We start from the raw sequence: 14,688 nt of genomic DNA, 5'->3' as shown, positions 1-14,688 counted from the left end.
TGACAGCAGCAAACACAGCTTTCTCTGGCAATTTTCAGCACATCTCCAAGAGACATTATCTATTGGCATATGTGGCAGAAATTACATTTATACAAATGACATTTAGGAAACATCTTACGATTTACTGCCAAATTTAAACTATAAATAAATTGTCTTCTGATAGCGTTCTTAATTATTTTAAAAAGTTCAATCTTAATTTAAAGATAATAAATGTGTTTGTATATATGTGCATGTATGTATACATAAATAGTATACCAAAATTGTAACCTTCAATTTTATAATAAACAACATTGACCTTTCTTAATGAAAAGTCTCAAAGTCTCACTGATTCAGATCCTTTTTAAAAAGCATACGTAATATAAAATTTATATTTTCCCTTTCACTATACTCAAGTTAGATAAAAGTCAAATTTATTTTAAAAGCAACACCTTTTTGGTAATAGTCTTCAAACAAAAAACAAGAATAAAACTGGTTAAATTGTTAATTTTATTCTTAAATTAAAAGATTTTTATTTCAATTATTTTCTTTCAACAAATTTTTTAAATTTTAAGTTAAGAATATATTCTAAGGCTGGGGTTGTAGCTCAGTAGTAGAGTGCTCACCTAGCATGTGTGAGGCACTGGGTTCAATCCTCAGCACCACATAAAAATAAGTAGCTATTATGTCCAACTACAACTAAAAAATGTTTTTTAGAAAAAGAATATTCTATATAATGCTGATGTTATAAGTAAAATCATAAAATTAGGCTTTATTATTTTTCCAAGAGAGCTTTCAAACATCTATAGTAATCATTTATGTCTTACCATTCAAAATTCAAAATTTCTGTAAAAAGAAACACCAACCATTATTTGTAAGTGTAAGTGACAAAGATTGTGTCAGTGGTGTAATTTTGTTATAATAAACTTGTTCCTTAAGGCAAATAAACATCTGAAGGTGCATATATACGATGCGTGAGGGGGAAGGGAAGAAAGAGAGAGAGAGAGAGATAAATGTCACAGTAGAATGGGTAGAGAATAGTGATGGGAGGGGAGGGGAGGGGAAGGGGGGATAGGGAGGGCAGCAGAATACAGCTGACACTAGGATTGCTGTATGTATACACATGGATGTATAACCAATGTGATCCTGCAATCTGTATATGTGGCAAAATGAGAATTCATACCCTATTTGAATCAAATGTATGATATGTCAAGATCATTGTATTGTCTTGAGCAACTAATAAAAAAAATAAAAGAGAAGCTGAATATATGTGTGACATCATGGGAAATCCCTTTAGTAATGGAAATCACTTTCTACAACAGGGACAACCAGAACCACTAAGATGACATACTTTAATATTATGTATGAACGAAGCAAAATGTTTGATTGTTCAAATGTCCCAGTTAAATTTTCAAACAAAGAAATCTCACTTCGTGTCACATCTTTTTTTTTTTTTTTTTTTTGGTACTGGGGATTGAACCCAGGGGTGCTTTACCACTTGTCCATTTTCCCTAGTGCCAGAAAGGTGAAGGTTGTATAACTGCATTAATGTGACCAGGAGTATCGTTTTTTCCCTTTTAAACCAAGATAAGGAGATCATGCAGGATGTCTGTATTTTGTAATCTCTGACACATGCCATGTATGGTGAAAACCAAGGTAGATAGTTGTTGTTTTAGGTGTGTTTCATAAGTGTGAGTGAGAAACAGTCTTTGGTGCTGGCCAGTCAAGTTGCCACTTAAATCCAACTCTAAAATTCTAGTACTAAAAGGGCAGTTGTGCTTTTATGTCTGAAGGATTTCTGAGTGAGGTTTAGCCCCTGCCAAAATGCATGTAGACTGTCTATATGAAATAAACTTATACTTAATCTGGACTCTACAGTAGTATAGGTTTCAGGTCTCCTAGTCTTAAAAACATTTTACATTTAGGGCTGGGGCTGTAGCTCAGTGCTAGAGCACTTGCCTAGCATGTGTGACTCACTAGGTTCCATCTCAGCACCACAAAAATAAATAAAATAAAGGCATTGTGTCCATCTACAACTAAAAATTTTTTTTAAAAAAATCTACTTTAAAAAAGTCACAAACAAATAAGCAAACAATGTGAATTTTTAAAGCACATTCCAAGGTGTGTGATATTTTAAATAGAGTTTCAGGCCTAATTCCAACCAATCTAGAGATGTGTGCTGAGAATTGGTGTTTATGCAGAATCATAAGATTGTTTTTAGAATCACTGAAGATTAAATTATGTTTATTTAGCATCCAGGTTAACAGTAATTTATAATATTTAAAAATTAATGGTAGTCTGTATGTTATCTAAGTGGTAACTCAATTAGAAAAATATCCAATTAACTTGAAAGCAAATTCTTAACCATTCTTTTTTAATTTAATTCTATTATTATTATTATTATTATTATTATTGCATTACAATTCTTAATATTATTATTGTTGCTTTACAATTCTTAATACACCTTTATACCACAATTTATCATATCTCTCATTGTATATAAGGTATGTTGACACCAAATTCACATCTTAACCATTCTTATTAGAAATGTTATCAACATATCCTAGACTAAGTAGAAAATTTTATGTGTATAAATTATGAAAAAAAATTTAAATAGTTTTATAGTATAAACTTGGTCAGAAAGGCTATTTTTAAAACTAAAGCTATTGGTGCATAGTAAGTCATAAATAAGAACTATAGTAGGAGAGGAATCTATGTAAAAATTTTTAGTTGACATTAGGTTGTATTCATTTGAAAACAACTTACATTTTTATGAAATGTTCTACAATTATGGATTTTATGAAATGTTTTATAATTCTGAGTTTCCCTCTGTTTTATTTCAATTAACTATTCTTTGATAAAGTTATATTATTTCCTTACAAAATTAGATTAATGGAGATTAAGCCTTATATATTTTTATTTTTTATTTATTTATTTATTTATTTATTTTGTTTACTGATCTTATATATTTTCTAAATCTTTCAAAATACATATACTAATTCTAGTAGATTATTTGTGGATTCTCAAACATTTTCTATACAAACTATGATATCTCCTATAAATATATAAAATTTTATTACTTCCTTTCTGAGCTCTATACTTATTTCCTTGTACTTTCCTTATTTTTTTTAATTTTTTATTGATTATTTAAAGCATTACATAGCTCATGATATATCATCTTTCATACATTAGACTCAAATTGTGTTTTGAACTCCCATTTTCACCCCAAATATAGATTGCAGAATCACATCTGTTACATATTCACATTTTTACATAATGCCATATTAGTGTCTGTTGTATTCTGCTACCTTTCCTAACCCCTACTATCCCCCCTCCCCTCCCCTCCCCTCCCATCTTCCCTCTCTATCTCCCCTGCTGTTGTTTAATTCTCTCCCTTTTTTTCCCTCCCCCTTGCCCCTCATAGCCTCTTATAATTTTATGTATCCTTGAAGGTCTCCTACCATTTCCATATGCTTTCCCTTCTCTCTCCGTTTCTCTCCCCCCATTCGTCTTTGTTTACTGTAGTCTTTTCCACATGCTCTTCCTTCCTGTTCTGTTCTTAGTTGTTCTCTTTATATCAAAGCAGACATTTGGCATTTGTTTTTTAGGGCTTGGCTAGCTTCACTTAGCATAATCTGCTCTAATGCCATCCATTTCCCTGCAAATTCTATGATTTTGTCATTTCTTAGTGCTGCATAATATTCCATTGTGTATAGATGCCACATTTTTTTTATCCATTCATCTATTGAAGGGCATCTAGGTTGGTTCCACAGTCTAGCTATTGTGAATTGTGCCGCTATAATCATTGATGCAGCCGTATCCCTATAGTGCGCTCTTTTAAGGTCCTCAGGGAATAGTCCGAGAAGTGCAATAGCTGGGTCAAATGGTGGTTCCATTCCCAGCTTTCCCAGGAATCTCCATACTGCTTTCCAAATTGGCCTCACCATTTTGCAGCCCCACCAGCAGTGTACAAGTGTACCTTTTTCCGCACATCCCCGCCAACACTTGTTGTTGTTTGACTTCATAATGGCTGCCAATCTTACTGGAGTGAGATGGTATCTTAGGGTGGTTTTGATTTGCATTTCTCTGATTGCTAGAGATGGTGAGCATTTTTTCATGAACTTGTTGATTGATTGTATGTCCTCCTCGGAGGTGTGGGGGGTAAAGATTTGTTCCCAGGATGTAGGCTCTCTATTTACCTCTTTTATTGTTTCTCTTGCTGAGAAAAAACTTTTTAGTTTAAGTAAGTCCCATTTGTTTATTCTGGTTGTTAACTCTTGGGCTATGGGTGTCCTATTAAGGAATTTGGAGCCCGACCCCACAATTTGTAGATCGTAGCCAACTTTTTCTTCTATCAGACGCAGTGTCTCTGATTTGATATCTAGCTCCCTGATCCATTTTGAGTTAATTTTTGTGGATGGCGAGAGAAAGGGATTCAATTTCATTTTGTTGCATATGGATTTCCAATTTTCCCAGCACCATTTGTTGAAGATGCTATCCTTCTTCCATTGCATGCTTTTAGCCCCTTTATCAAATATAAGATAGTTGTAACTTTGTGGATTAGTCTCTGTGTCTTCTATTCTGTACCATTGGTCCACCCGCCTGTTTTGGTACCAGTACCATGCTGTTTTTGTTACTATTGCTTTGTAGTACAGTTTGACCTCTGGTATCGCTATACCTCCAGATTCACACTTCCTGCTTAGAATTGCTTTTGCTATTCTGGGTCTTTTGTTTTTCCATATGAATTTCATGATTGCTTTGTCTATTTCTACAAGAAATGCCGTTGGTATTTTGATTGGCATCGCATTAAACCTATAGAGAACTTTGGGTAATATCGCCATTTTGATGATGTTAGTTCTGCCTATCCATGAACAGGGTACATTTTTCCATCTTCTGAGATCTTCTTCTATCTCTCTCTTTAGGGTTCTGTAGTTTTCATTGTATAAATCTTTCACCTCTTTTGTTAGGTTGATACCCAAGTATCTTATTTTCTTTGAGGATATTGTGAATGGAGTGGTTTTCCTTATTTCCATTTCAGAAGTTTTGTTGCTGATATATAGGAATGCCTTTGATTTATGCGTGTTGATTTTATAACCTGCCACTTTGCTGAATTCATTTATTAACTCTAGCAGCTTCTTTGTAGACTCTTTTGGGTCTGTTAAGTATATTATCATGTCATCCGCAAATAGCGATAGTTTAATTTCTTCTTTTCCTATTTTTATGCCTTTAATTTCTTTTGTCTGTCTAATTGCTCTGGCTAGTACTTCGAGAACTAAATTGAATAGAAGTGGTGATAGAGGGCATCCCTGTCTTGTTCCAGATTTTAGAGGGAATGCCTTCAATTTTTCTCCATTCAGAATGATGCTAGCCTGAGGCTTAGCATGGATAGCTTTTACAATGTTGAGGTAAGTTCCTGTTATCCCTAATTTTTCTAGTGTTTTGAACATAAAGGGATGCTGTACTTTGTCAAATGCTTTTTCTGCATCCATCGAGATGATCATGTGGTTCTTGTCTTTAAGTCTATTGATGTGGTGGATAGCATTTATTGATTTCCGTATATTGAACCATCCTTGCATCCCAGGAATGAATCCTACTTGATCATGGTGCACAAGTTTTCTGATATGTTTTTGTATTCGATTCGCCAGAATTTTATTGAGAATTTTTGCATCCAAGTTCATTAGAGATATTGGTCTGTAGTTTTCTTTCTTTGAAGTATCTTTGTCTGGTTTTGGGATCAAAGTGATGTTGGCCTCATAGAATGAATTTAGAAGAGCTCCTTCTTTTTCTATTTCTTGAAATAGCTTGAAAAGTATTGGTATTAATTCTTCTTTGAAGGTTTTGTAGAACTCCGCTGTATACCCATCTGGTCCAGGGCTTTTCTTAGTTGGTAGTCTTTTGATGGCTTCTTCTATTTCTTCTTTTGTTATTGGTCTGTTTAAATTGTGTGTGTCTTCCTGTCTCAATCTGGGCAATTCATATGCCTTAAGAAATTTTTCGATATCTTCGTTATCTTCTATTTTATTGGAATATAGGGTTTCAAAATACTTTCTAATTATCTTCTGTATTTCTGTAGTGTCTGTTGTGATATTGCCTTTTTCATCCCGTATGTTAGTAATTTGAGTTCTCTCTCTTCTTCTTTTCGTTAGCGTGGCTAAGGGCTTGTCTATCTTATTTATTTTTTCAAAGAACCAACTTTTAGTTTTATCTATTTTTTCAATGGTTTCTTTTGTTTCAATTTCATTGATTTCTGCTCTAATTTTAATTATTTCTTGTCTTCTACTACATTTGCTGTTGTTTTGCTCTTCCTTTTCTAGATTTTTGAGGTGTTGTGTGAGTTCATTTATTTGTTGGTTTTTTCTTTTTTTGAGGTAAGAACTCCAAGAAATGAATTTCCCTCTTAAAACTGCTTTCATTGTGTCCCATAAATTCCGGTATGTTGTGTCTGTGTTATCATTTGACTCTAAGAATTTTTTCATCTCCTCCTTTATGTCTTCTATAACCCATTGATCATTCAATAACATATTGTTCATTTTCCATGTGATGTAGGATTTTTCCTTCCTTCTTTTATCATTGATTTCCAATTTCATTCCATTATGGTCAGATATGGTGCATGGTATTATCTCCACGCCTTTATATTTACTAAGAGTTGTCTTATGGCATAATATATGGTCTATCTTTGAGTAGGATCCATGTGCTGCTGAGAAGAACGTGTATCCACTTGATGATGGTTGATATATTCTATATATGTCGGTTAAGTCTAGATTATTGATTGTGCTGTTGAGTTTTATAGTTTCTTTATTCAGTTTTTATCTAGAGGATCTGTCTAATGGCGAGAGCGGTGTGTTGAAGTCACCCATAATTATTGTGTTGTGGTCTATTTGACTCTTGAACTTGAGGAGAGTTTGTTTTATGAACGTTGCAGCTCCATTGTTGGGTGCATACAAATTGATGATTGTTATGTCTTGTTGGTGGATGGTTCCTTTTAACAGTATATAGTGACCTTCTTTATCCTTCTTGATTAACTTAGGTTTGAAGTTGATTTTATTCGATATGAGTATGGCCACTCCTGCTTGCTTCCGAGGGCCATGTGAGTGGTGTGATTTTTCCCAACCTTTTACCTTCAGCCTGTGTATGTCTTTTCCTATCATATGAGTCTCCTGAAGGCAGCATATTGTTGGATTTGTTTTTTTGATCCAGTTTACTAGCCTATGTCTCTTGATTGGTGAGTTTAGGCCATTAACATTTAAGGTTACAATTGAGATATGATTTGTATTTCCAGTCATGCTTCTTTATTTATTTATTTTAGTTTGGTTAGTTTTGCTTTTTGGTTATTTTCCTCCCCCTTTACTGAGATACTTCCTGCTGTTAGTTTTGGGCACTATTTTTCACATCCTCTTCTTGTAGTGTTTTGTTCAAAATGCTTTGCAGAGCTGGTTTTCTTGCTGCAAATTCTTTTAGCTTTTGTTTATCGTGAAAGATTTTAATTTCATTGTCAAATTTGAAGCTCAGTTTTGCTGGATATAGTATTCTTGGTTGGAATCCATTATTTTTCAGCGTTTGAAATACGTTATTCCAGGATCTTCTCACTTTCAAAGTTTGTGATGAGAAATCTGTCGTTAACCTAATTGGTTTACCCCTGAAAGTAATCTGCCTCTTTTCTCTCGTAGCTTTTAATATTCTCTCCTTGTTCTGTACGTTGGCTATCTTCATAATTATATGTCTTGGGGTTGGTCTATTATGGTTTTGAATGTTTGGGGTCCTGTAGGCTTCCAGGATTTGGCAATCCATTCCATCTTTCATCTCTGGGAAGTTTTCTAGAATTATTTCATTTAATATGCTGTCCATTCCTTTGGTTTGAATCTCTGTGCCTTCTTCTATCCCTATGACTCTCAGATTTGGTTTTTTTATGACATCCCATATCTCTTGAATAGATTGCTCGTGGGAATTAAGCATCTTTTCTGTGTTGACTATATTCTTTTCATGTTGATAAACCTTGTCTTCATTATCTGATGTTCTGACTTCTACTTGATCAAGTCTATTTGTAATATTCTCGTTTGAGTTTTTAATTTGGTTTATAGTTTCCTGTAATTCTAGGATTATTGTTTGATTTTTTTTTAATATCTCTATCTCCTGGTAGAGCTCGTTCTTTGCCATTTGAATTTGTTTGTTTAATTCATTTTCAAAATATATTTTTATTTCTTGGACTTGCTATCTCATGTCTTCTCTAATATTCCTTTCCATTCGAGTTAGGTATGCCTTGAGTTCTTTCCCTATACCTGTTTCTGAAGTTTCTATGTCCTCCTGTAGAATTGAGTAGTCTTGCATTGTTTGTAATCCTTTTTTCCCTTGTTTTCTCATGTTGTCCACGTTACTTTCCAGCTCTTTTTGATTGTCGTGTTTCTGCTCTCCTCTATAGATTTGTTTTGTTTCTGTATTACTCTGATGTCTCTCCTTTGTGTTGTTGAAGTATGACTGCTAACGTGGATTCCGCTGGGAAGGAATTCCGACGTTTGAGCTCCAGTGACGACACTACTCTGCTATGACGGGCCCCAGTCTCCTTGCCGGGGTGCCCTAATGGGGGGGTGTGACTGGACTGTCTCTGTGTGGTTTCAGCTCCCGGTCGTGGCAGGCAGGTAGACTCCAGCCGCCCAGTATCACAGGCCGCGGGCAGGTGATCCGTCACCAACGGGAGGGCGTTCTCCTACCGCCCAGTTACGCAGGCAGTGGGTGAACTGTCGCCGGTGGGCCTGCAGTTTACAGCTGCCCAGTCGCGAGGGCCTTGCCTCTAGGCTCCTGGTTTCTCCTGCTAGCCTTGGTTTCTCCTGCTAGACCAGATTTCCCCTCAGTGATGATTCTCGGCAGTTCAAACTGTACTCTGTGCCTATTTTGTTGTTGCAATCTGTCGGACAGTGGCGGTGGATACTTCAGCTGTCCAAGATGGTGGCCGCTGGTTACCTTAGTGGAGTGTCCCTTGTGGGGGGTGGGGCTGTACCGCTTCCGTCCCCGTCAACAATCCCGAACTCAGCCCGGGGGTCAGTGCGGGCTTGGGCTTGGCTGGTGGGATACCACCGTGTCGCAGCCACTAAATTCCCTGCTGACTAGTTAACCCCTTCTCTGGGGCGCCACGCCTTCTGTAGCCTCGGGGCAGGCCGCGCGAATCAGACAGCCTGGATCTCCGGGGTCACACCGTTGGCTTTTGGGATCCCCAGCACTCTATGGTTTTGATTTTTTCTGCTTGCCCCTCCCCAGCGCTGGCTAGACAGGTTTTGTTTTGGCCGCTGATGGGAGGGGGGGGGACCTTATATATTTTTAAAGAATAACTTTTGAAATACTACTTTGAAAGCTGGGTGTACAGTTGTCAGTAAACTCCAAGTTTATAAACAGCAATTAGAATGAACACTGATTTAGAGGAAAAAATTGTCAGAATTGATTTATAAAAAAGAAAAATAGAAAAACTGAATTAAAATAAATAAGCATCTCAAACTAATTTGTAGATACAGGAACATCTAACATTATATAAGGGCAAATAATATTTCCCTGAACTATTTCTAGGTAAAAACAGAAGAACCTTCAAAGGCAAGTAGATATGTACTTAATGTATATATATTGACTTAAAGGATTGACTGCTTTTTAAAAAAAAAATTTTAGTTGTAGATGGACACAATATTTTATTTGTTTATATGCAGTGCTGAGAATCAAACCCAGTGCCTCATACATGCAAGGCAAGCACTCTGCCACTGAGCTACAATCCCAGCCTTTGACTGCTTTTTAAAACATAATATGTTAGGCTCTGTACAAAGCTTAAAGAAACTTAAAATCCAGCAAAACAGGATTGACAAACAGTTGTGTTTAACTTTGACTTTTTAGTTTTATTGGGAGCCAGAGGGAAAGGAATAAAAGAGCTTGTTGTCAGTAAGTAAGTAGACTTCTTGTTCCACATTGGAGGCTTACTGAAAGGGAATTTCTTTGAGAAAAGTTTTTTAAAGGGAAACAAAATATTCAAGTACATAATATATGTTCATGTTGTTCAGATCACAAGATAATAAGAGTAAGTTAGGTATTTACTCAAAAATAAAATATGCAAATAACATGACTAATGTCAATACCCAGTGGCCTTGTGTAAGTACTATGGCATTATTACCTAGAAAGTTATATAACCAGCATGTTCCTGGAGCATGCTCAATGGGCCAGTAGTTAAACATTATATAAATAGAGCATGAGAATGAGTGGACAAATGAATTTTAAAATAGGATATTATGTTGACCTCTTGAAGAAACATAGTGCTTATAAGTGTCTTAAAGACTTGGGGATGCAGCTCAGTGCTTGCCTAGAATCATTCATGATACCCTGAGTTCAATCCCAAGCACCACAAAGGGAAAAAATAAAAAATATCCTAAGAGGTCTTGGAATGTTTCTTACATTTATTTGATAGGAGAACTTTTTCTTTTTTAATATTTATTTTTTAGTTGTAGGTGGACACAATATCTTTATTTCAGTTTTATGTGGTGCTGAGGATTGAATACAGGGCCTCACGTGTGCTAGGTAAGCACTCTACCATTGAGCTACAACCCCAGTCCCCAGAACTTTTTCTTTTTTAAACAACTTTAGAAAATGAATTTTTACACATTCATTTCTGGTTTTGTTTGTATCAGCAAGGGATGAAAGTTTATTCTCATCATCCTTTTAGATAGGAATGTATATGAATACTGAGTGGCGTAGTTTAAATAAAAGAAAATTCCCCATAGTCTTGTCTTGTCATTTTTATTGTGCATACCTTTAACATCATTGACCTGAAAATCTAAAGTATCTTATTTGTAAAACTGGCAACTTTACCAACTTTAACTATTTTCATATCCCAGAAAGACAATTTATCAAAATATGAATTTATTGGTATCATTATCTTCCAAAAGAAAATAAAACATATTATTTTTTCTTGATTCTAAAATGCACTTTTCCCACTTTCTTATGTTTCTAAAATTGGAATGCATCTGCAGTATACGTGTGCTCAATGTGGTAGGATTTTCCCCTAGAAAAGCTGTTTTTTTAGTCAACATGCCTGCCTTATGTTCAGCTGTATCTAGGAACTGAAGCAATATTCTATTTTGATGTACTTTCTTCAGTGCTGAGTTTCAAGTAGTACAAATGTGTGAAGCTCTTGTGTTGCAGGGGAACAGACACAGACTCAAACTCCCATAAGGAGAAGGCTGATTATTATAAAGATAAGGAGGAACCTAAGCTAGAGAGCAATTTGGGACCCAGGCAGTTCTATGGACCATTTTCGGTCTCTAGTTCTTCTCCACCTACATGGTCTGTTTGTTCTTGCCTGTCTGCCCTGTAGTGTTACTGCCATGCCCAATATTTTCTCTCTTCATCAATTCAAATTCAGAAAAGAACCATTCTGATTTATTTAACTAATTATAATCACCTCAGCAGAACAACCCATACAGAGGACATTGATATCAGGTACTGGCTAATGAGTTCATCAGTGTTCTTCCTTGCTGATACTCCTTCCCTGCAAGAAAGGGGGCTAGGCATAATAACCATTTTTATTAATATATTCAGAGAAACAAAAGCAGTCTTTCCCTGGTGAATCAAAAAGACAAGTACAGCTGGGTATGATGGTTCACACCTCTAATCCTACCTACTCGGAAGGCTGAGGCAGGAGGATCTCAAAGTCAAGGCCAGCCTGGACAACTTAGTGAGACCCTGTCTCATGATAAAATATTTAAAGGGCCTTGGGTATAGCTCAATTGTAGAGCGCCCCTAGTACTGAAGGAAAGAAAAATAGAAGACAATTTCATGAACCATTTAATGAACTCCTTATTTAGGATTAAATTGTTATATGAGACTGGATCTCTGGGACTATGTATAAAAGGAAGTTGGTAGGTCGACTGGAAGAATTTGGGGAAACATTTCATACTTTCTTTTACATATAGCCCATAACTGAATCATGAGTCTGAGTCCTCCTGGCAAACCAGTGAAGCAGAGGGAACAATAAAACTACTAGAAAAGTTATATCAATTATGAAATTTTAAAATGTACTCACATTTTGTAAACTCAGCAGTTTTTGAAACATGTGTATTACACTTTAATATACCAAACAAACTTTAACAACTTAATCAATGGGTATACTTTTGCCATTTTTTCCCCTCTGAAGTTTTACCCCGCAACTCTTGAGATGTTCAGCTCTCACACAGACAAGTGTATTGATAGTTCTCTCTCGTTCTTTTATGAGTGATGAACATACAGTACTACTTCTGTGGGCCTGTGTGCCCTAGAGATGACTGTAACGTGATATTGATCAGCTGATTTAAGATAAATGGCTTAGCTGCTTGTATTGCAGATTACATCATTAACATGGTCAGTAAACCATGAATTGTCCAATAAGGCGTTTATCTTTTTTCATTTTACTTCTGCTCTTTTATCATTTTTATTAGAAAAGACAAAATTACCTATACTAACCAGAAAGATCTGCTGAAAAGAGATCCAGTAGGGCCCCACTATGCAAAGTTACAGATAGCTAAATTCTATTGGTTTGATGCTATATAATGTATGTTTTTGAATGAAGAAAAGATAGAGTTTTTAATAATCTTTTTTTGTGTGTGTTTCTCTTACAGCTTCCTTTTGCCTCATATTTACTAGAAGCAGTGCTGGAGAAAATAAATGAAAACAAGAAACTAGTTGAAGTCTATTTCACAATTATGAAAGATATTTGATGACATTACAAATGGAGAACTTTTTTTCATTGTGCAAATTTTTATATGATATAATTGGAAAACATGCATTATATACCTGATACAGTATTTGTTCCAACTATCAATAGTTAGGTTCATTACCAAAATAAGAAGTCTCTGAAACTAATTAATTGCTGAACAAGTGACACTAATTAAGGGCACAGCCATTTAAGAGGAAATAGTGTAGCATTTGATTGTTGAATACAAATATTGCCACAAATCAATGCAAACTTAAAAATTATTTTCCTTCCAGTGCTTTTAAAAGAAACTAGAAGAAGCTTGGCATACAGAAATTGGACTGAGCATATAAAGAAAAGGGGGTAAACTAAGGATTTAATGTACTAAAATTTATAAAGAAACTAGACATTTTGCAGAAAACTGCTATTTATAGCAGTTAAGGTGTCCAGTGAGCAGCATATCTGTACTAAAGGCAAGTATGAAATAAAGCATATCTTAAGGATGAGAACTTAATGAAATAAATTGTGTGGTTCAATTGTATATTCTCATTGATATACTGGATTAATATACATGTTACTATGTTTTTCTAGAACAAAAATAAAATTCCGTCCTTCTCCCCCTTCCCTTCTGCCTTCCCCTTCTCACTCCACTCCCCACCCCACCCTTTCTCTCTCCCAAATTCATAATACTTTGTGTGGTCAAACAAATTGACAAGGGACCACAAATCCAGTGCATGCAATTAGGCTACACCTAACAGAACTCCTACTGTGGTCAACTAAAATTACATTTTTGATGATATATTTATTTCAATTCCTGAATGTTCCTACCTTGTTCTATGTCTTCACTATGTTCCTGACACACACTTTTTGGTTCCTCTAATTTACTAACCCCCCTCATTTGCCCATAGTATTCTTGCCCTTGGTAGTCCTTCTCTGCTAGAGTCCTCTGTGTTAATTTTCCTTAGGATTGGCTCCTTCTCATCACTGAAGTTCACCTAACCTATTTCCCTACAGACACATTCTCTGAACTACTTACTCTTTAATTTCCTTATAACACAAAATTATCTGGTTTATTTACTCCTTCACTTATTCCTTGTTGTTGTTTTGTTGTTGTTGTTTTGTTTTTGTTTTGTTTTCTCTCTCTTTCCCCTATTTAGATTGTAGGTTCCTTGAGATTAAGGCAGGAGTTGGCAAATTATGGCCCACAGCCAAGTCTGGCCTGCCACCTACTTTTATATGGCCCACAAGTTAAGAATGGTTTTTACAGTATTAAGTAGTTAAAAAAATCAGAAGAAGAATATTTTATAGCATGTGAAAATTATATCAAATTCAAGTTTTTAATTTCTATCAATAAAAGTTTTATTGGAACACAGTGATGATCATTCATTTGCACATAATTTATGGGTGCTTTCACACCAGAATATTTGAGTAGTGAGTAGTTGTAGCAGAAACTGTATTTGATTTTCTCATCATTTTGCACTACTTGCTCACACACTACAAATTACAATCACATACTCACAAAAGAATTTCGGTGCCATATGTACTGTTTTACTACAATTTTTTAAAAATATCAGCTCATACTCATTATGTAAAATCAAGAAAAGAAAAGAACAATGGCCATTAAATTCACATTTTTGAGGTCCAGTGAAGTGTATTTTACAGATGGCAAAGCTTGTGTTTGTTATGTAATGACCCTATACCAATGCTAACAGATGCAGTATACTTGGCTATTAACAGATTAAGCACTCCCCACAATCTTACCATCTCACAGGAAAGCAACAGTAAACAAAATTTAAAAATTTTAAATGTAATATTCCCTCAGTGCAGAATCTTATTACAAAAATAAGAATGAGACTGCCTGCCGAGTATTACCTTAATACCAAAACCAAAAGAGAAAAGCAACAAAAATTACATGTGGTGGGCTAAAAAAAGGTTCCCTCAAGATGATCACCTCTTGATCCCTGGAACCTATAAATTTGCTTTCTTATGTGGCAAAAGGAAATTCACAAATATGAATAAGA

The 14,688-nt window shown here is 35.3% G+C and overlaps 1 protein-coding gene across 2 annotated transcripts in view; it reads left to right on the top strand.

Annotated features, from left to right (window-relative positions):
- The window catches only part of CNTLN (centlein), a 332,078-nt gene extending 318,124 nt beyond the window's left edge, over positions 1-13,954 (top strand). For both annotated transcript variants that reach the window (XM_081278288.1, XM_081278287.1), the window contains exon 26: positions 12,594-13,954. In XM_081278288.1, the coding sequence (XP_081134414.1) occupies positions 12,594-12,692 (99 nt within the window). In that variant the 3' untranslated portion in view covers positions 12,693-13,954. The remainder of the gene's footprint in view (positions 1-12,593) is intronic.
- The last annotated feature ends 734 nt before the right edge of the window (positions 13,955-14,688 follow it).

Source organism: Spermophilus citellus, assembly GCF_964194105.1.
Source record: "Spermophilus citellus genome assembly, chromosome: 2".
Lineage (NCBI taxonomy): Eukaryota > Metazoa > Chordata > Mammalia > Rodentia > Sciuridae > Spermophilus > Spermophilus citellus.
The sequence above is the reverse complement of the archived record's forward strand: the minus strand, read 5'-3'. Positions and strand labels throughout refer to the sequence as shown.